Source organism: Rhagoletis pomonella, unplaced genomic scaffold (assembly GCF_013731165.1).
Source record: "Rhagoletis pomonella isolate Grant_MI unplaced genomic scaffold, Rhpom_1.0 Rhpom_scaffold_00005, whole genome shotgun sequence".
In the NCBI taxonomy this organism is placed as follows: Eukaryota; Metazoa; Arthropoda; class Insecta; order Diptera; family Tephritidae; genus Rhagoletis; species Rhagoletis pomonella.
The window spans coordinates 40304037-40325987 of NW_023458559.1; the positions used below are offsets into that span (position 1 = coordinate 40304037).

At 36.2% G+C, this 21951-nt stretch overlaps 2 protein-coding genes across 2 annotated transcripts in view; both read left to right on the forward strand.

The window, feature by feature from the left end:
• The window catches only part of LOC118738940 (chondroadherin-like protein), a 41232-nt gene extending 25177 nt beyond the window's left edge, over positions 1-16055 (forward strand). The window contains exon 2 of the mRNA XM_036469993.1: positions 14143-16055. Coding sequence (XP_036325886.1) covers positions 14338-16035 — 1698 coding nt within the window. The 5' untranslated portion in view covers positions 14143-14337 and the 3' untranslated portion in view covers positions 16036-16055. The remainder of the gene's footprint in view (positions 1-14142) is intronic.
• Positions 16056-16199: 144 nt separating this feature from the next.
• Positions 16200-20835, forward strand: LOC118738941 (uncharacterized protein DDB_G0283357-like). The gene has a single exon (XM_036469994.1). The coding sequence runs from the start codon at positions 16225-16227 to the stop codon at positions 16924-16926; it is 702 nt and encodes a 233-aa protein (XP_036325887.1). The 5' UTR covers positions 16200-16224; the 3' UTR covers positions 16927-20835.
• The last annotated feature ends 1116 nt before the right edge of the window (positions 20836-21951 follow it).

Consider the following 21951-nt stretch of genomic DNA (forward strand, 5'->3'; position numbering starts at 1 on the left):
GGTAGAACCGCTGAGAGTCACTTTTAAAATTCTTGACGTTTCCAAACAATTTAATTTTTAAATTTACTCAAAAACTCACACACACATTTTCATTTTCAATCTCAAGCAACAACAATTTCGAACAATTTCAATTTTTTATTTTCACTTTTATATGATTTTAAAATGTTGGCAAACTTCAAAAAAAAATCATGGCCGACAAATTGAGAGAACGGTTCTACCTTGCTATGTTTTTATCATGATTCCCTACTGAAACTCATATGACCTCATTCATAAAAATTAAAAAAAAAAAAAATTAAAAGAGCTTTATGAAGAGTATTTTTCACAAAATTTTCAAATTTATGAAGCACTCTTTATTTTTTATTTTGGAAGGTATTTAGAAAACAGGTAAATTATTGACATTCTCATGGAAATTTAATTTATAAGCTTATAACCCGAGTCTACAGATCGTTCACTTTTTCAAAGGTGTACATATTCAGTATTTGTCTAAGAAAAATCTAAGTACGTATACTTATCTTCCATAAAAAGATTTCTCAAATACTTTTTTTTGATACCCATATTATAGTATTTAGCTTATCTTTCGACTTAACTGAACTAAATTTTTCAAAGAGGTGTCAACCCGCTTTAAAAATATTTTCGACAGTAAGCATTTTAAAACTTTCTTAGGGTAATAACCCTATTGCATATATTGCATTTAATTTTTCAATTTAATTTCATAAACTTTTTCTAACAGGTGACATCCCATTGGGGTTACTTCCACAAAATTGTGTGGGAGTAAACTTTCCTGAACTCCTTTAAGTTGGTACCCATTTTGCAATATTTAATTTATCTTCAAAATTAAATTAAATTAATATTTTCATGCAGGTGGCATTCTTCCTTAAAAATAATTTCGGATTTAAAGGTTCTTAAACTTCTTTATTTTGACAGCTATATTTCATAATTTACTTTATCTTATCCATCGGCGTAGCCAGAATGAAATTTAGGGGGAGGATCGACCATATTAAGCTGGCATTTCAGGGTAATATTTTATATATATATAAGGAAAATTTGAAAGTTAGGGGGTTAGTTAGAATTATTCTATATTTTAAGTTAGACCTCTAGCAATACAACGATGAAAACTGCATTCAGTTCCATGTATTAGTTTTTGAGTCATGCGCGTTTAAACATACAGACAGAAAAAAATTCTAAAAATTCTTGATTTAGCTACTTTTGATCTAATAAAGACGCAATTTTAATTTTTCTTCAATACCTATATTTAATGTAGTTTTCCGTTGCTCTATTTCGGTTATACCTCCGCGCTCCGGTGATTGTTTGAAAGCATTTTCAGTTGCGCACGACGAAGGACTTCGATGTTGCTACTGCTCGCGTTGCCCCATAACTCGAATGCATATGTAGGTGCAGATAGGTCCATAGATTCAAACTCAGAGGTAAGCGAGAGTTAATAAGCCAGTTTAAAGAATCGGCTTTCATCTTAAGAGTTGTCCTTATTATCGATCCTAGTCACCTCTCCAGGTGGACTACTAGCCAACTGAAATGATTTCTTTGTGGGATATGTACGTTGTCAAGTCAAGGATGGACAGTCGGTCTTGTTTATTTGTTAACCTTTCTTGGCCAGTCTGCGGACCAATGGGCTACAGCTTTCATATGATTACCTAGGAACAGATGATTTCACGAAAATTTAATGTGAAATGAAAATGTGCAATAGTTTTTTATATGAAATAGAGACCGGAAATAATGTTACTCACACGCCATAGCGTATATGGCCGTACTTGTACATATTTTGTACTTACCCATGGCGTATGAGTAACATTTTCCATGTTAAAGTTTGAATTTTTTTAATTCGCAGTGCAAACTTAAAACGAAAATATCTTGGGAAAATTAATTGATCTAAAAAAATGGAGTACAGACCCACAATCTATGACCCAAAATTAAGTTTACGCGTCTCGGCGTTTTTGTGTAATTTTATCGTCCCGACAGTGTTATTGTAGTGTCGTCAGCAAAAGTGGAAATTGTTAGGTAGTCGTTTGAGGTAATATCCGCGTTGTATAAGACATACAGACTGATGCACTGTCTTGTGGTACTTTAGATACAGTTACAAGAAATACCTAAGCAGTTTTTCGGTGAGAGTAGCATTGATTGTAAGTGTTTTTTTCTACTTTTGAGGAACAATTCTTTACATAAAATTTTTTCACCCCCTATTTCTCCTAACTCATAGTATTTAAAGTCAAGCTTCGATGGAAAAATTTCCGCTTTACATCACAAGTGATGACATTTATCGAAAAATTAACATATAAATTGCTCTGTAATGCAGCTATGCTCAAAGCTCTTTTCAATGCCCAACGGGTTTGCATACCACAGCAAATTAACTTGGCAAATAAGCAAATGAAAATAAGAAACCAAATTGCTTAAAATAAAAAAAAAATGGATTTTTAAGAGACTGTTAGAGTATTATTTTTACTGCTAGTAAGGGTTTCTATTTCAATCAAAAATAATAACATAGTTAACCCAAATGATTGCGAACAGCTGTAGGCAAAGAAAGAAGTACATATGTATGTATGTATATTGGAAACTGATAAAATCTTAATTGGAATCACGATGCGTAAATGTAAAAATTTTTATATTTTAAAAAAAGTTTTAGTTGGGTGTAAACAAGTAGGGGTACTTAAATAGAAGCAGTGGCAATAATAGACAATTTCGTAATAAATAAATATCAAAACACTTTTGACGAGATAGAAGTTATTTGTAGCGTGAAAAAATAAATTAAGCCAAAAAATATTGAAGGAGAAGTATTGAAAAAGCAGCAAAAGTTTAGAACAAAGCGAGGAAGCAAGCCAAGTGAAGCAAAAAGTTGTGTGCATAAATGAAACAACGCGCTTGAAATATTGGCTTAAAAGCGCCAAAAGCAACATGTGTTGCAAATGCCAGGCATGCTTTTCATCATCTACTGCAAGCAGTAAGGCAATCACACATGCACGCTCGCACCCACCCACTCGCAAAAGCTTACATTGCATGTAGTCTAATCCACCTATCCTTGCATACATTCATCCTGCCACCATAATGTCAGCATTCGCTCAGCTTTTCATCACTCTAACAGCAACGAAGCAACAGCGCCGTTGGATTACCGTTGCATGTTTGGAGCAAAACTTTGCAAAGTGTTACTTCAAATAAATAAAGAATATCGCAAAATGCAACAGTGCGCAGCAGTAAACGGCAACAAGCAACGTTTTGTACATACATATGTAGCTGCAATGACTTGTTCGGTCGTTAGATGTTACTTGTGTGCAGCAAGCAAATGCTGAACTTGAATAGAACATTTTTTTTTATTTTACTGCAAAAATTTCTAGCAGCCAGCTGTATTGCACTGCACACCAGCAAGCCTTTGTATACAAAAAAAAGTTGTTCTAAGCCCCGAAAATGGATTGCTTTTGCTGCACAAAGACAGATAAATTTCGTCAGTTTCATCATTGTAGTAGTTGTAGCTGTTCATGTTTTTTTTTTTTGGTTTTTTTTAGTAAAGCGCAATGCTGCCATTATTTTTGGCATTTCGTTTATATTTGCTTTCGCGAGCGCAATACTTATTGCTAGCCATATATTATGGCGCTTAGATGGAATTGGCAGATAAATAAAATGCATACAGCATACAAAACTCCTTTTGGGCTGGTTATTAACGAGAAGTGTGTAGTTGCAAAGTGTGAAGATGGAGAGGATGCATATTTTTTTAACTAAATAGCTTTCACATAAATATATTAAGAAAGAACTCAGCTGCATTTTTCATAGGTTTTTTTTGAATGTTTGCTTATGTAGCTATTTGCTACGCGCATGAAGAGTGGAAAAGGATGAAAGGTAGAAAGAAGATCTTATAGATTATGTAGTTTCAACCAAATTTCTGTGATTCAAAAAACTCATCGTCTTCTAATCCTGTCGGTAAAATCAACCAACAAAACCAAACGCATAAATAGCCTGTATATATTATAGATATTAAAGAAAAATTAATATCGGCGGGGGGGGGGGGGGGGGGGGGGGGGGGGCGGTATTTATTAGAACAACAGAAGCCAAATCAACATTTTTTTTAATTTTGTCTGCCTTTCTGTTTGATTGTACGCGCATCCCTCAAAAACTAATGCTCCATGCAATTGAATGCAATTTTCCCAATTTATTGCCAGAGGTCTAGAACAATAGAAGAATGTAGAAAACAAATAAAATTAAATTAAGGAGTTGCCACATGTTTGAAAATTTCAGTTTAAGTAAATTGATAAAATACGGTAAATATTACAATATGGCGGTCAAATAAAAGGGATTCAAGAAGGCTTACAGTTGAAAACATTTTTGTGGAGGATTGCCACCTGTTCGAAAATTCAAATTTATTTTAATTGATAAGTTAAATTTAATACTACAATATGAGTATCAAAGTGTACGGCCAAATAGTTTATTGCTGAAATATGGATTTACCGGGTTGCCACCTATTTGAAAAATTGTATGATGGGTTTCTAAATATTTTGTGTGGCATGTCAGTGATAGCATCGAACGTTTGTTATTTACCCTCCCTCTGCGTTGAATCCTCAACAAGTTTACATGAAGTAATAATCAACTTTTGATAGACATGCTTTAAAGAAATTGAGCAGGCATTGTGGGCGAAACCTATCGGGAATAGATTTCCATACAAATTGTGTGGGATATTTTTCAGACGCCTCTCGAATGTGCAAACAGTCAGCGACAAAAAGCGTTTATACTTTCCATACCAATTTTTTTAGGTAGGTAGGTATATTTTTTGCTAAAAATATAGTTCATGCAACAGCAAAAACCACAACAATATTTTTTTTTTTTAATTTCGAAGAACTTGAAGAATGCAAGAAATTTCATCGAAATTTTTCAATACAAATGTTTGGGTATGCAGTTTTGTAGCCGATTAAATTTTAGTAAGTATATAAAGTGCAAGTTTAAAGTCAATAAAAGTTACTGTTGTTTTTTTAGATATTTTTGCCGGGCGTGTTGCGCATTTTCTTGAGCGAGAAAAACTCTACAAAAAACCAACACTATATTTTAGCGGCATGTAACTAACTTGCACTTCATATACTAGAATTTAATGGGCTATAAAACAGCTTACTCAAAATTTTTCCATGAAATCGAATTGAAAGATTTATCGATATTTGTATATACATATGCATTTATCAGAAATTTTTCTAATTCTGTTTATAAAATATAAAAAATTCAAACAAAGAGCTGCAGTTGCTAATTTTTTTTACAACCAGCCATAAGCGGGGCGTACGAGTAGCCTGGTATTGTTCCCACGACAATCGGGTCTACGTAACCGGAACGACCCAGAATTATGTACTTATGTGTATATATCTGGCCAGGGACTGTCACTCCAGCATCACTCCCCACAAACTCTTTGGGGAATTTGTATGCTGCTACAACAACAACAAGTAACCTGGTGTAAGGCGACACGGCTAGTCGCGGCTGGTGGCGTGTGATGTTCGTAAGTTTTTGCAGATCATTTTTTACAAGCTTTTATTTAACTTCACTTGTATGCATGTATGTATGTATCTTTGTATGTTTTTCCTGGAATTTTGCAAATCAATATTTAATAAACTTCTCGATGAGCTACAGACTTGAAACTTGAAACTTAGCTCAAAACCTGATGACAATGCAACATGAAAGATGAATTTATCCGTATTTATGATCCGATTAGGTTCACATTTAGTGATATATTTTCAAGGCGATATCGGCCAAAAAAAGATGCAAATAACTTTACAGTCGGCTGTATTTTGACTATGACTATGGGCCAATCACTTTAATCCTATCTTAAGCAAGTTTAAAAAGTTAAATGAAATCAAGTTAGCGAACCTACTATTCTTCTTAAACATAATCTCTATATTTATAAATAATTTTATAATTTTCAGTTTTGGTTGTAATAAAAGCGTATTTTTTTAACTATAATTTTATTTAAAATCAGCTGATGCTTCTCCTGAAATTTACTACATACGTTTCGGAATTATTTTTGAGATCTGAAGATACAAGTATGTAGAGTCGACTATCCAAACTCGCCTTTTACTCTTTATTTGCTTGTGTAAGGACACGTGTAAATGCGTTTTTGTGTTTTTTTTTCCTAATACAAACATAAAGCAAATCAGTGTACTCGCTTGCCTGCTGTATACTAATTTACTAATATAACTGCACCTACAAAAAAAAAAAAAAAACACTTATACATACGCACTTATGTTTGCTGTAGTTCACATTTGTGTCGCCCGTCATCAAGATTCAACACCAGCAGCTACTTTACTATGCTTGAATATCCTTTACCACTTTACTGACGCTATTTCCTTGTATACCATCGTCACCTCCTCATTACTCCAAGTAACCGATAAATGGCAAAACCCCTTTGACACTCCTTATCACACTTTTGGTGTTGGTAAATAGGCAACATGCTGAGCATTTTGTTTGAATGCTTGCTCCCACAGCAGCTTTTTAGCAATTTAAATTTGTTGTTGTTTGTTATCTAGACACATCTTCATTCATATAAATTTTACATAATAAATAAGTACAACAACTCATACACAAACGCACAAACAAAGCAAATGTATGCAACCAGCACGGGTGAGTGAGAAAAAAGTTTCTTCTATATTTGCCTTTTAAGCGCAATTCCTTTTTTCGCTCTTGTTCTTATTCTTCTTACTATGCACACGCATACGCACAGTCAAACATCTGCTGTAACAAATCATGCATGTAAGAAGTAAAAAAAACGAAATGCCCGTAAATAAAAGGTTTACAGAAGGGAAAAGAAAACAGGAAAATAATCCAAGTACAGCGCAACAAACAGCCAACGACAGACAGACAGACAGACAAGCAAAGTGTTGCCACAACACAACCAGCTGTAGCCCCACAATGCCAATACAGGGAAAGAGGGGCTTAAGTGAGCGGTTGCCTAGCTGAATGTTGAAGAAAATTGAAACGGAATTTGTAATATTTTAATTTAAGCAAAATTCTAAAAAGTTCTCGGCTCGTTGTTCGCACTAATTTGCATGTTGCTCAAAATTGAAGTGTATTATGATGGAATAAAGAAATTCCAGTAAACAGTAAAATTAATATTTTAGCACAATTAAATGAAAATAGTTTTAGTTTATAAAGAATATTTACCATAAAACTAGAAGGCGATAAAAAAGCGGCTAGTAGCGTGTGGATAAAAAGTTCAATGAAATTTCTTGATGCGAAAGTTCAAGCATAAATTTTCAAACGAAAATAAGAAATACGTACATCCAAAAAGGATTGGGCTAAAAGCATGTACCTGCAATACAAAAAGCAATAAAATGGAACTTCTTCCAAACATCGGCGCTTAGGCTTAATGCTGAAACTGAATATAGTTTCGCCAATCCTAATAAAAACAAAAACATCACGTATAAAGCAGGGCCTGAAAATAATTCTTATTTAAAAGGATTTTTATTTTACAATCACTGCAATAATTTTTAATTGTTATTTTATGCTTTTTTCGACTAATCGTCATTCAATAACTTTTATTTATTTAACGTTTTTAATCATAATTTTATGATTTTTATTTTTTCCATTAAAAGTAATTTTTATTCTTGAATTTTTATTTTCCGATAATTTTTAACCGTTATTTTATAATATTAATTTTTTCTATCATATTATAGCTCTTATATCCAAATTTAGTTTTTTAGATCATAAAATATTTATATCGCCTATAAAAATGCAGCCTCTATTAGAACGGTTAGAAATCATCGAAAAAGATAAGAATCCGATTATTTTTTACCGTAAAAATTTATATAACCAAATAACGTTTAGAGATGATTGAAAAAATAAAAATCATAAATTACGATTAATGATGATCGATAAAATAAAAATTACATAATAACGACTCATGATCGTAGAAATAAAAATCACAGAATAGTTATTAGGTTATAGTTTTTATTATAAATCGATAACAACACTGAAAACAATAAGATACTCGAAGACAATTACGAAAGGGATGAAGAGATGTTGGTATACCTTTAATGAAAAGTATGTCGATAAAGATCTCGATAACAATACCAGTTATATGAGATATATCTGAAAAGGTTTTTGTTTGATAAGTAAACAATTACGAAAGGGATGAAGAGATGTTGGTATACCTTTAATGAAAAGTATGTCGATAAAGATCTCGATAACAATACCAGTTATATGAGATATATCTGAAAAGGTTTTTGTTTGAAAAGTATGTCGATAAAGATCTCGATAACAATACCAGTTATATGAGATATATCTGAAAAGGTTTTTGTTTGATAAGTAAACAATTGACGATCCTTTTGATAGGAACTACTTCAGGATCGAACAGGTTTGCTTCTGCGAAACAAATCAACAATTTTTACAGCTGTAGCGAGTTAAGTAAGGTGGTGCGTTTTTTATTGGAGTTGGGCTAGTAAAAAAACTTCTTACTACTTACGAAAATCCTTAGTTTCTCTCTACGGCAAAGTTATTCAGAATTAAGTGTCTCTTTGAGTTGTAAATAAGCTGTTGGCTTGACGATATCGCCAGTGTTGTTCTCTTATTCCTACTATCTCTATCCTGAACCTTTCCGTGAATAAGTTTTAACTAATTTCAAGGAATTTAATTTATTTTATTTTGACCTGCTACAAAAAGTTGCTGTTAGATGGTTAAATTTCTTTATCCACTTAAGGACTGCTCTCAGAAAAAAGTCATATAAATATATGTCTCTCGACACATGATTTCTTAACTATAACGAAATAGTGTACCTATAATCAAATCAAGTGTTGAGAGAAACAGATCTATACAGTGAGCTTTGGCGCAGACCTGCTTCTGAAAAATGGTCGAGACTTTCTCCATCGTCAGCTATAGTCTCATCTTGAGACTATAGATACCTATGCCAATACTTTATGGCGCTCCAGAGCAATCTGTGTATCACGTGGGAGTGCTTGCCTGTATAGGGGAAGAGCTGGTGCCAGCTGGGACCTCCATTTTTATTTATTTATTTTTATTTTATTTTAAATGACAACACCTTTCCTTTGCCTTAGTTCTCTCCTGCAGAGATTCAAGAGAGTACGTTCCGCTGCCTGCTCAATGTGAAGAGTTTTCCTTTAAGCAATGAAAGAACACATTTATCGGATTTTTGTATGAGTATAACAGTACAACATTATTACAATATAACAGTATGACAGCATAGTAGCATAACAGTATGACGATATAACACATAGACGTTTAACAGTATAACACTGGAATAGTATAACATTCCGAGAAATGGCAGTACACCATTTTAACAGTATAGCCGTGTAACGGTTTAACTGTATAGCTGTATAAAAGTATTACAGTATTCATGTAACAGTATAATACTAAACAGCATAACGTAATAATTATTCGTATAACAGGAATAATGTATAACCGGATAATGGGATATCAAAGACAGCATAATAATGCAATAGTATAATGGTTTAGTACTAAAGAAATAAACAAGCTTTAATAAATCCCAATATAACAGTATAACAGCTTGGCAGTATAACAGCTTAGCAGTATAATAGTTAGGCAGTATAACTGTATTGTATTGGTTAATAGAAAATAAATAAACACTGTATAACAGTTAAAGGGTATAACAGTTTGACAGTTTAACTGTATAATAGTTCAATAGTAAAGAAATAAACAAGCTTACTTGTATAACAGTGTAACAGTGTCTACAAAAGTTTGACAGTATAACAGTTTGCCAGTATAGCAATATAACAGCTTGTAAGCATAATAGCACAAAAGTGTAAGAGCTCAACAGTATAACAGTAGTCCTACTCATACTTCTAATATTCAACAACTAGCAGAGCTCGTTCGGAATAAAATTAACCAAGCCCTTTCCCCACACACCCCCTTCCTTGCGAACATTTTTTACTATGCACTTGACAATATCACAGCCCTGAGGCTCACTTAGATTGTGTTTTACCGTCACTTTTTCCACACAACTTTTGCTTTGTATGTACATAGATAACATACGTTTGGCGCAATATTTACTCTTTGTTTGTTTGTTTGTTTGTTTAATATGCACCGCCCTTCAAATTTAACTTGCACAGTTGTGACGAACGACTTGTAAGTCCCGGCTCGTCCGTAGTATGAGTAACTGGCAGCGAGTCCGTGGTAATATTTTGCCAAGCAATTTACAAGCAAACTGCCACATGACTGCCACAATTCCTCAGTTTCTGACACCCTAGCGCGTCGGTTTGCCTGCCTTTTATCGCTTACTTTTCACGCAACACCCAAAAACATACTAGGACTACACATACAGCCGCAGCAAATAACCACACATCATTTTGCGAAGTCGGTTATGGTGTGCCATAAAAAATGTTTGAACAGTTGTGAAGGGTTCTATCACAGCAATTGGCTGTTGATGGAAAGACGGAAAGAAGTAAAGTAGCAAGACAATGGAATTGAACGCACAAACCATGGTAAGAAAGAAAGGGCTGACAGAAAAGAGATAGGCATGCGGTTGAATGACTGACTGGTTGGCAGGCATTCGCATACAAGCTGCCAAGCCAGGGAAAGATCGCTTGCTCGTTGCTCAACATCGTCATTATAAAATGTAAGCTGATATGAGGAAAATTTCTTCCTTCCGATAAACGGTCATATAAATTTTCATAGACACATAATATTTGAAAGTGAAGCGATGTGTGTATGTGTAGGTATATGTGCCTGCGTGTTAGTTACATGACTTTTTCATACCGTAAATTTCACCTACAAATGGCTGCCAAATGCTCAATGTACGTCCAACAAGTTGGTTATGGCAAATGTATGATAATGACGACTTTTTTGCGGTCAGACCGCAGAGACTGATTGCATTGCAGCGCAAGCGAACACAAACCCACGTGTGCACATACATAAATGCTGTATACAAATGTGAATATGAGTGATTTTTTTTTTAACAAATGTATGCCTGCGTATGTGTACGTGTCGCCGTTATGGAGGCCATAGCGCTTCTGGGTGTTTATGTAATATTTACATAATAAAAAGGAAAGTTAAACATTTTGCGCATAAAAGCAAGAAAAGAATAAATGATTGCGTTGGGACAGCAGAGTCGAGCGTGCACATACATATGTATGTACATACATGTAATGAACAAAAATAGCAGCAACAAGAATTTCAGGGCAGCTTTAAGGCAAGCTTAAGGAGCTTGACTTGACGCAACCGCACACAAGCCTTGCCTTGCTTACATATGTATGGCAACAGACCGACAGCCGGACGTACGAACATACAGACTGGCAGGAAGTTATACAGGCCGGAAGGATGCCATCAGTTTAAAATCTCCATTTTACGCACATACTTACTCATAAAAGATTAATATTTTCGCAGCGCTTAAGGGTCGCCCAAACGTTTGGCCAAAAACCATTCAACTTAGCTCTCTCAATCCCCCATACTTTACTCAATTCCTACGCGAAAAAAGGTTATTTGCATAGCAATTTGTATGCATTCTTCCTTTACTTTAAACATTGCCTTAATGGAAAATACGCATAAAAAAGAAAAAGGCATGAATTCGAAAACCGAAGAAACAAAATGCTGAAAATTTATATTACGTATACGCCGTGGCGTTTGAATATGAACAGCGCAGGCGCCATATGTTTTTGCATTTATTTAAAGCTCGCTATGGCAGCATGATATTTAAAGCCGGAGATTGTTCAACGCCGGTAAAGTTTTACAAAGTGTATTAGCGGGTAAATGGAAAAATTGATTTAAGAAAAAATTAAAAGTGTGTTTCGACTCTTTGTTATGTATATTAAATTACTAGTACTAGTTGAAGATCCGTGATTCCAATAATTCAAGTGTTTATAAAAAAAGTGTGCCTTTTTAAAAAAATAACAACATTATGATCCGATTCGGCTGGCCGCTACGACTTTGGGAACAGAATTTGTTCGAAATTTTCATTCCTAGAAAATAGCAATTTATTTGGCAAATCCATCTTTTTAGTTCGCTAAAGGCACACATTTTTCAAACCAGTCGCTGAAGAAAGGATTAAAAATTATTTACAAAAACTAAAATCGAAAAACGCTGCTGTCTTTTGAAAAAGCTTTAGCAAAACCTGACATACCTGGTTTGGCTTGTAAGCGGTGTTTAAATGACATCTTGCCATGATGCTAGATTCTTCAAGCGAAAATAAAAGTCAGGAGGCTACATCCGACATATTTAGCCCCACTGCAATTCTCTAAAAGGAATTATTCTTGCACTGCAAACAAAAAAAATATATATAACTAAGAGTCCGCTCAACTGGTGCAGCGTCAATCAAAAATTAATTAAAAATGTGTTATCAAGTTTCATACGCAGATATTTGTTACCTGGAGCGAGCAGTTATTTAGTGGCGCAGGTTTGATTCAATAATAATAGATTGGCGCGTACACATATTTTAGTGTTTGGCCGAGCTTCTCCTCCGACTTGTGGCGTGCGCCGACTCCCAACGACGGTTGTATTTTTATGAGAAGCTGTTTTTCATGGCACAAATACACTCGGAGGCTTGCCATTGCCTGCCGAGGGGCGAGCGCTGTTAAGAAAAACCCTTTTTCTATATTCTTTGCGATGTTGCTTGAACCCAGTTACTGATGAGTGAATGCGCGCACTGCTTACCACTACATCGCAGCGGCCGACTTGATTTACGACCGTTTAAAAAACAGGCTGCAGCATGGAAAGGCAATGTTCCAATTTTTAAATTCAAATACATACTTAATAAAGTATATATTTTTAAAAATTACTAACTATTTAATTTTTTTAATTACCTAAATCGCCTAATTTACTTACCTTAATTAAGTTTTTTGTAAAAATACTTTACATCCGCATTCGCCTCCGCATTCGCTGATGTTAGAATTTAATCTTTCGTATCCGCATTTGCATCCGGGGATATCTAAAATTCCATATTCGCAACATCCCTAACATGTATGTACATGCAAAAAAATTCTCATTCAAGTTGGTAAGACAAAAATTTGTATTTCGAAAAAAACCTGGTAACTATTATCTAAAATATTTTCCTTCTTTTTGTATCTATGAATAGTAATATGGTATCTTTATTTTATAAACAAAAATTTAGATAAAAAAACGTTTCAAAATAGGTGGCAACTCTGTTCAAAAATATTTCTGTTTGCAGATCTCAAGAAAAATCACAAGAAATATTTTTCATTATTTCTGTTGGCTGAAATATGACTTTGATTTTGCTGGCTTGCTGCCCAATACCTTATAAGAACAAAAATAGTGTTGCTAAGAAAAAACGGTTTGTAATGTAAAAATTATTAGTTTAGGTTAGGACTGAAGAGCAGAACCTTGCTTACTCACAGGCCAAGAATAATAGCGCCGAAATAACATTTGGGTTAAGGACTGATCTCCTTCGATGCTATGAACTTTTATTCAGGTCCTCATCGATACTCGATATTCTTATTCTGGTGCTACCGAACTATTCAAAGTGCAACCGATACTCAAATTGTTGTCTAGAGCCACCGAGGAACCCAAAAGTGCTTCTCTGGAGCCACCGATTAATCAACCAGTGAATTAACAGGCTTTCACTAATACCTTCACCATGACACCACCTCACCAGTAATCTTACCTTTAACAAAAATAAGCGGGCAATCTAGCAGATGTTTTACTTGTCGGTCGACATGAGCTACCTACGAGAATACCCGATTCTCCACCGATATCGGCACAGCGCTGCTCGCTATCGCGACGGTGGCCGTTACCACCATTGCAGCTGCTGCTATCGGCTCTTTAGTTTCTCATTCGGCACGCCAATCCGCAATTAGCAAAACCTTGTATGTGTATGGTTGACGTTAATTCGTTTCGTTATGAACGAACCAATTCTTGTTTTTGTTGTAATTGATGACTCGAATCTTGACAGAAGGATTTGTGAAAGAGTCTTTTGCCAGAAGCTTTCTATTAACATTAAATTTAGGCCCTCGATCGATGTACTTTTTACCAGGTTAATGGCTCGATTAAGTCTTTTTGGTGTAATGAGGTTAATACTGCTCTAATAAAGTTCTTTTGAGGGCTATAGTGTACTATTAAGGTCATATAAGACCCAAGTTTGCAGCAGGGTCGTATTTTTCGAGATTTGTTAATGCTAAGTATTAACTCCAGACATTTACATAAATCGTTTGGTGAATGCTCTAATTTATATCATTTCTTCTTTCATTTCAGTTATCAACGTACTTCGAATGAAGCCTTGGAATTATCTTCAATCAAACCGACACACTCGACATCATTCAATAGCACGGCTCAAAACCGAGAACTTATGTTCAAAAAAGCTGGTATAAAATTATAAAAGCATAACAATAAAGTCAGCTAACAAACCAATTAATTCAAGCCAAAATCAAATAAGCGACAAAAACAAAAATGTATCCGAAAAACCTGCAAAATAGGCCAAAAGGCACACCAGCTTGCTCACGATACCGGTGTCATACAAGCAATAGATGCATGCATACTTTAACCCTATTCCTCAGTTGTCTGTGCGCTCTTGCCGCGCTAGTGACGCCCGCTTATGCACTGGCCAACTGTCCGAGTAGTTGTCAGTGTGATGACGATACGCTGGTGGTGCGTTGCGGCGAAGGTACACTCGATGTGTTACCCATCACACTAAATCCCTTCATACAGCGTCTGGTGATACAAAGCAACAAAATCAAAACGATCGATTCATCGCTGCAGTTCTATGCAGAGTTGCTGTTTCTCGATCTTTCCTACAACGATTTGGTCACATTGCCACAACGTACATTCCAGTTTCAACGCAAACTCCAAGAGCTACATCTAAATCACAACAAGATCGGACAAATCAGCAATATGACCTTTGTGGGCTTAACCGTATTGACGGTGCTTAACTTGCGTGGCAATCTGCTGGCAGAGCTCGAGCAGGGCACTTTTGCGAAAATGTCAAAAATAGAGGAACTAAATTTGGGACAGAACCGCATCAATCGCATCGATCCGCATGCCTTCGATGGTTTGGTGAATCTGCGTACACTTTACTTGGATGATAATACATTGACTACAGTGCCAGCGCCCAGCATTTTCAAAGCAATGCCAAACTTAGCTGAACTCTATTTGGGTACAAATTCTTTTACGTCCATACAAGCCAATGCCTTTATCGATCTAAAGGGCTTGACACGTTTGGATTTGCGTGGTGCTGGGCTGCACAATATTTCTGCTGAGGCCTTGAAGGGGCCGGACGGTTTGCGATACCTGGATCTGGCTGATAATCGCTTACAGGTGGTGCCTACCAATGCGCTTAGCCACTTAGAGCGGTTAGAAGAGCTACTACTCGGGCAAAACGATTTTGAGGTGATTGGCAGCGGCGCCTTTGCTGGCCTTAAGCAGTTACGCAAGCTTGAAATCACAGGTGCTCAGCGGCTGCGAAGCGTACAAAATGGCGCCTTCAATGCCAACACCAACCTCGAACACTTGAATCTCTCATCCAATAAAATGTTGCAAGAAGTGCAGGAAAATGCATTAGGTGGGCTGCCACACTTGCGTCACGTCATACTCAAGGAAAACGATCTGCGCACCCTAGCTGAGGGCCTAGTACCTTGGTCCGATCTGCAAACACTCGATCTCTCCGACAACCCCATTGTGTGCGACTGTCAAGTGCTCTGGCTACGCAATCTGCTCGTGTCGAAGAACTCGTCTAATGATAAGTTGGTCGGGGTAATGTGCGCCTACCCGGAGCCCATGCGTAAGGAACCGCTCTCGCAGCTCTCGCCCGCCATGCTCGGCTGCTCGCACAGCGATTCAAAGCAGCAGGCGCTGATTGTTGTGGTTGTCGTCGTCTCCACTGCCACCATAACTGGGCTATCGCTGCTAATTTACGGCTGCCGGCGCCGCATCCGCGAAACGCTCAAAGGCGGCTGGGGCAATTCAGCGTTGGGTCGCAAGGAACGCGAATATCAAAAAACCTGCTCCGACGAGGAGTACATGACACGGCAGCAGCATTCCTGCAGCCTGAGTATACAGCCAACGATCCCATACACCAGCAGCAGCGGTTACAATATGCACCAGACGCAGCCGTATATGGGCTCACGGCCCATACCCGTCACCGAACTATAGCTAGAAGCACCACCCCCACCTCCACATCGAGGTTGGGGTACCTCGACGGCTTCGGTGAATACAAGCAATGGTTCAACAACGACCACCACTAACACCCTACAACAATTGCAAGTACCGAACGGTGTGCACGCCAATGGTGCGCTACCCGCCGAACTACAATCGCCCTTCGTGCAGCTCAGCCAAATACACATGATGACCAACAACAACACCACCAGCCTCATCAACAGCAATTCAAACAACAAGCTGCCAAATGGTAAGCCACCACCACCGCCACCACACGCGCATGCGCTCTCCTCGTTGCCACGCTTTGGCAGCACCACAAGCAGCACACGTCGTGAACCGTCAGCCAGCGTCAGCGCCGAAAGCTCACTTTCAAACGAGCCACCCTACAGCCAGCAACTTGCCAATCAGAATGGACAACGCGCCACCACCAACGCCGATCGTTACATACGCCTCACACAGGATCATTTCAATCACAACAATGGCCCATACGGCAGCATTGGCAGCGGCGGAAAACATGGCAATCATGCCAATACGCTAGGAGCTGAACGTTCGCCACGTGAAAGTGAAAGTAACTACATACACAATAATTCACATTATTCGCTGCCGTTGGATCATGCGCTCACAGCTACTACAGCAACGCCACCGCCACCACCACCGCCAGCGTTGCCCATGCGCAATGGACAGCTAATTAATAACAACTGCAACGGCACTGGCGCACAGCGGCAAGCAGCATACAATAACAACAGCTGCAGTAATGGTTATGCTACGATAGGTGGAGGAGGCGGCAGCAATCATTTTGGCGGCGGCGGTGGTGGTGGTGTTGTGGCAATTGGAGTTGGCGGCGGAAATAATAACAACAACAATGGTAGTTTACGACGCTGTCACTGATATACGCTCAAGGGCGATTGGTGTGGCACAAGCCGCAGCGCCTATTACGAGAAATTCGATTATGCATACGAACATCCGGCTGCGACGGCGAATAGGAACAGCTTCGAGATGTGCACGTTTGTGAGGCCATAAAGGGTGGGGAGGGTGGATAGAAGAGTAGGAGGGGAGAGTTGAGAGGAAGAGAAGGAGAGCAAGAGAGTTACTGAGGACTAACGAGCAAGAGACTAACAATAAAGAAAGTTTGAATAGACCCGAAAACTATAAGAAAAAGTAGCAGCCAAAGTAGTAAAGCGTAAAGTGTGGTATAGTGAAAAACTCGTAATATTTACCAGGCTTTCAGTAGGAGCTATAATAAAAGTCTAGAAGACTCAGAAAAATATTTTACTACTGGCTCTCAAGCCGACTACTGGGACTAGGTATAGAAAAATATCGCAAAAGTTGAGGTTTAGCCGGATACATAGACTAATACACTGTCGAGAAATTGAATGGTCTTTGCGCAAAAACAGGGAAATATGAGCTAATGGCGTAAATCTTTACTGCGTAGAAAGTAATTTTCCGCTTATTTTGTATGGGCGCATCAGAAACTATCTCCTTTACAATATTTTCAAGTGATATCCGTAAGCAGTTTCGGTCAGACTTTAAAAAAGCTTTTGGGTGAGAGACTTTCTATAAGTCCGATAATGATTAAACCCTTGAGCGCTTTGAGGAGAACATTCTGACCACAGTGAGACAGGGCACTTTTGTGAACTGATAAAATAATAAAATAGTTTGTACAGAAACAAGTTGGCATTCAGACGAAGGAAAGAAAAAAAAACGTTTATTCAATATTTTTTACGATTTGCTTATAACTGAGAGTGCATTCACACATAAAGCCGAGCGGCGCCGAGCGAAGCAAAGTGGAATATGGCTAAGCTGTTGGTGCTCACACTGAACGAAGTTTTTCTGATGGACTCGGCTGCAATGATGCCACAAAAATGGCCCTCAATGAAAAGCGTAAAAGTATTTGCTCAATTTTATTCAAAATATTGGTTGTAAAATTTGTTTTTCTTGGAATATTTTGATCTCATTTTTGCATCAGCGTTAAAATCAAAACTGCTCAAAAACGGTTCTGAAAAAGCTTGCTGTATGAGCACTGTCATATAGCTAAAGCAATTTGAAAGCTTCACTCATCTCGAAACGGCTCGCTTGCTGTGTGAACGTACCCTTAGAAACTGAAACTGGGCATACAGAGTAAAAGATCTCTCTGTTGGCCTCTGATATAAAATCCGTAGAAATAAATTCAACAGCTTTCTTCGCCCTAGTTGCTCTGCTACATTACTTGCTCTGAGTTTTACATTACCTATTAGTATTTTATAGCGTTTTATTTTCTACGCATAAGTTTTGGCCTTTTATATAGGTAGTCTTGCTTTGCATTGCCCTGAACCCTAAGAAAATGTTCCGCTCTTTATATGAGAATGAAACAAAAAATATGATACTCCATCACAAGTTCATTTATAGAACTTAATAGAACTCAATTTTTCACTTGCACTGTGGGTATTTAATTAATTTCATAGGAAAGCCCTTATTTCGGATACGAAAAACTATTTTATTTTTACAAGCGTAAATTAAAAATTAACCGTTCAACTCTCACCCTCGCCCGGATCAAAAGAACACTACGCCCTGTGAAAGAGCTGAGAAAAGAACATGAAAATTTGACAGCACTTACTCAGGGCAGAATAAGTGCAGCCTTTTTTTCGAGAAAGTAAAACGCGATTAGTATCTACGCATTTCATGTTACGACCATCTTAAAACTATGATCACATATCAAAATTATCTCAATCAAATTTCGTTTTTTATTCACCCCGTTTACACAGGCAAATCTCAGATTATTAGCCGTCAAATTTGTTGTGCTCACATCTCAAGGAAAAGTTATGTTTCTTCTCTGTGCCGCCGTGATCACTTTTGTCTGCTATATTAAGCACCTTAAATATACTTGAACTTTGTATTTTATTAAAAATTCCTTTACAAACCTCTCTTCCTTGCTAGCGTCCATTTTTGTTTACTTTTACATCTGGCATTTCTCCTCTTCTTCGCAAAAATAATCGATAAAACTTGGTTGAACACTGAAAAGTTATCTGTTAAATCTGAGATTATTTTGTAATTACAAATTAACAAGGGACGAATTTTGTATGGCAAATCTCTTTTGCTAATTACAGATTAGGGTGTTAAGCTCGAAAATGAGGATAATCTACTTATATGTGAACCTAGTATAATACAGACATGTTTGAAGTTTTGACTTAATTCTTGCGCTCATATCGAATTTAGAGCTTTGCTGGGCTTCGAGATTTATAGTAGAATTTTATGATAAATATTTTTGTGACACATTTTAACCACGTTTTATATGTAAGTTTTAAGCTTTGCCCCGAAGAGAGAAAAAAGGCACATCTACTGAGTAGTTAGAGGGTTAAAATGTTCCAAAAAAATTCTGTATCTAAAATATAAGCATTACAAGTCTTTCTATGCCAATTCATCATAAAGTTGTGTAGGTTTAGAAGTTTTTGCGATAGTAACTACATTTTTTGGACTGTCAAAAAAGTTTATGACTTGAATGCAAATAATACCTTAGCAAACACTTTCCGTTTTACATGCAAAAATTTCTTCTTTGAAATTCTTCTTTTTGTATGGCACTTTAACTTCCTAGGCGAGTTTGGCCCAGCTCAGTAAACCATGCCTGTCGTTTTTCTTCTGTGCCAACTGACGCTAATTGGGAAGGCGCCAAGTACTTCTCCACTTGGTCTTTCCAACGCAGAGAAGATCCAACGTCTGCGGTGGCGTTTGCATAAGACTTAATGCATACACCACCACATTTGAATAGCTCAGCTGGCAGGCAGTCAGCTCCCGTGGCTTTGTTTCTTTTTTGTGTTTTTTTTTCAGCCGCGGAGTTGCTTCTCGTACCTCGCCATAGCCGGGTGGCGGTACTTCGTCTCCGTCTTCTTCGACAGGGTGCTCGAGTTCAGCTCCTTGGCTGGTTTCAGCGTTATTACCACTCAAAATGGTGGAAAAATATTTCCTCCATAATTTAAGCATGCTCTGAACATCGGAAAATATGTAGGTCACCGTAATTGTTCTTACAGAAATATTAACTGGTCTCGGAAGTCGCCTAACTTTTCTTTAGAAGTGTTTTTAAAATTTCTAAATTAATTAAGAATTGCTCCCAAAAATCTACACTAAATTATGTCAACTAAAAATTGTGGCTCGTTTGTGGGTGAACACATTTTCAGTTCGCCCCATACCATAAATTATATTTGCTATTACCCAGAATACCGACCACTGAGATAATGCATAAACTTTTTTCGTAATTTTTCATTCTTCGAATTATATGTGAAAAAATATTTCCAGTAGCGAAAACCCTCTCTTAAATTGAATTAAATTCAATTCCGTCGCAGCCGATTTTCGTCGTACGCGGTTCCGTGTGCGTTAACCCTTATGGCTTTGCTATCGATTTCCGTAACAAAAAAAGTAGGCAACTGTTTTCGTGATTAGTTTACGTGTTAAAAAAAACGTTAACTTGTAATTTTTCAAAAGCAGCTTTAGATTATTGTAATTTTATGATTAATTTATATATATATATAATTACATATGTATGTATGTACTTTGTATTAGCTTTAAAGCTTAACAAAAAACGATTCGAAATGTCCGCACATGTATATACATAAGTACGTAGTAGTGTATACATGTGGCTAGGAAAGTGGGTCTCCATTAAAGACTTTTTTTTGCACATATACATACATATGTACATGCATGCATATCCGCTCGTGTATGTAGGTATGTGTATATTTATATGTACGTGTATGTAAGCGCTGTAAATTTTACTTGCAAAACTCGGAAAAATACGTGTATTCAGCAAAAGCATTTTTTGTAAAAAAAAAACAATTAATTTGTAAATTTTTTAAACCTGTGTTAAATAATTATAAATAAAATTGGTTTTCATTTGTAAATAAAATAAATATAAATAATTACAATGTAATGTAGTAAAAACGTAAATGGAAAAGCACAAACACCAACAACACAAAAGCACGAGTGACAAAAAAAAAACGAAAAAATAAAAACATAATAATCATGCGTTAATTGTGAAAAAAGCAGCAGCAATTAAAATTTTTCTTGCATAAAATTAATTATAAAAATTGCTACTTTACAATGCTAAGCCCAAGTAGGCAAGCGTAAATGGAATATACATAATACAAACAAATAAAATAAATTTCCACTTCGGTCCGGTTAATGTTGCTTTTCGATTATTTTATTTATTTACTCTTACATATGTATGTATATTATGTGCGTGTTTGTGTGCCGTAAATGTAGTCGAAAAAAGACAGACAAAAATATGCGACAATTGTTTTCCAGTGATCTTAATGTTAAGTTCGAAACTAATTATTTGTACATATTAAAAATATAAAAAAAAAATAACATAATAATTTAAACATTAAGTTGGACATAAATTATAAAGAAACAAAATACGAGAATAAATAAAAAATAAAAATTTTAATATCAAATTAAAATTACTAAAAAAAAAATCAAAATGTATGTTAGCAATTAAAATATTTAAATCAAATAAAACATTGATATTGCATACACATATTTGCGTATATTAAAATAAAAAAGCAATACTTGTACGAAATACTATACAAAAGCAAATGACACAAAAACCAACAAACAAAAAACCGAAAACTGAAAACAAAACTTAGTTTACAAACTGCATACAATTCAAGAAATTTAATAATTACATGTACGTATGTACATATATTCAACACTTTTCGATAATATTGTATTACAAACAAGAAGCTAAACAAATATCATAAAAAATTATTGACTATTGCATTAAGTATTTTGCGAAAATTCCAAGCGTAAATGATAGTCAACACAGTCAAAACAAAAAAAAAAAAAAAATAACAAAAAAAACTTTATTAAAAATATTTCCTTTTTTGTTGTATACAGCTGATTAGTTTACTTAATTTTAATTAATTATTGTTTTACGTGCGCCTATTTTTA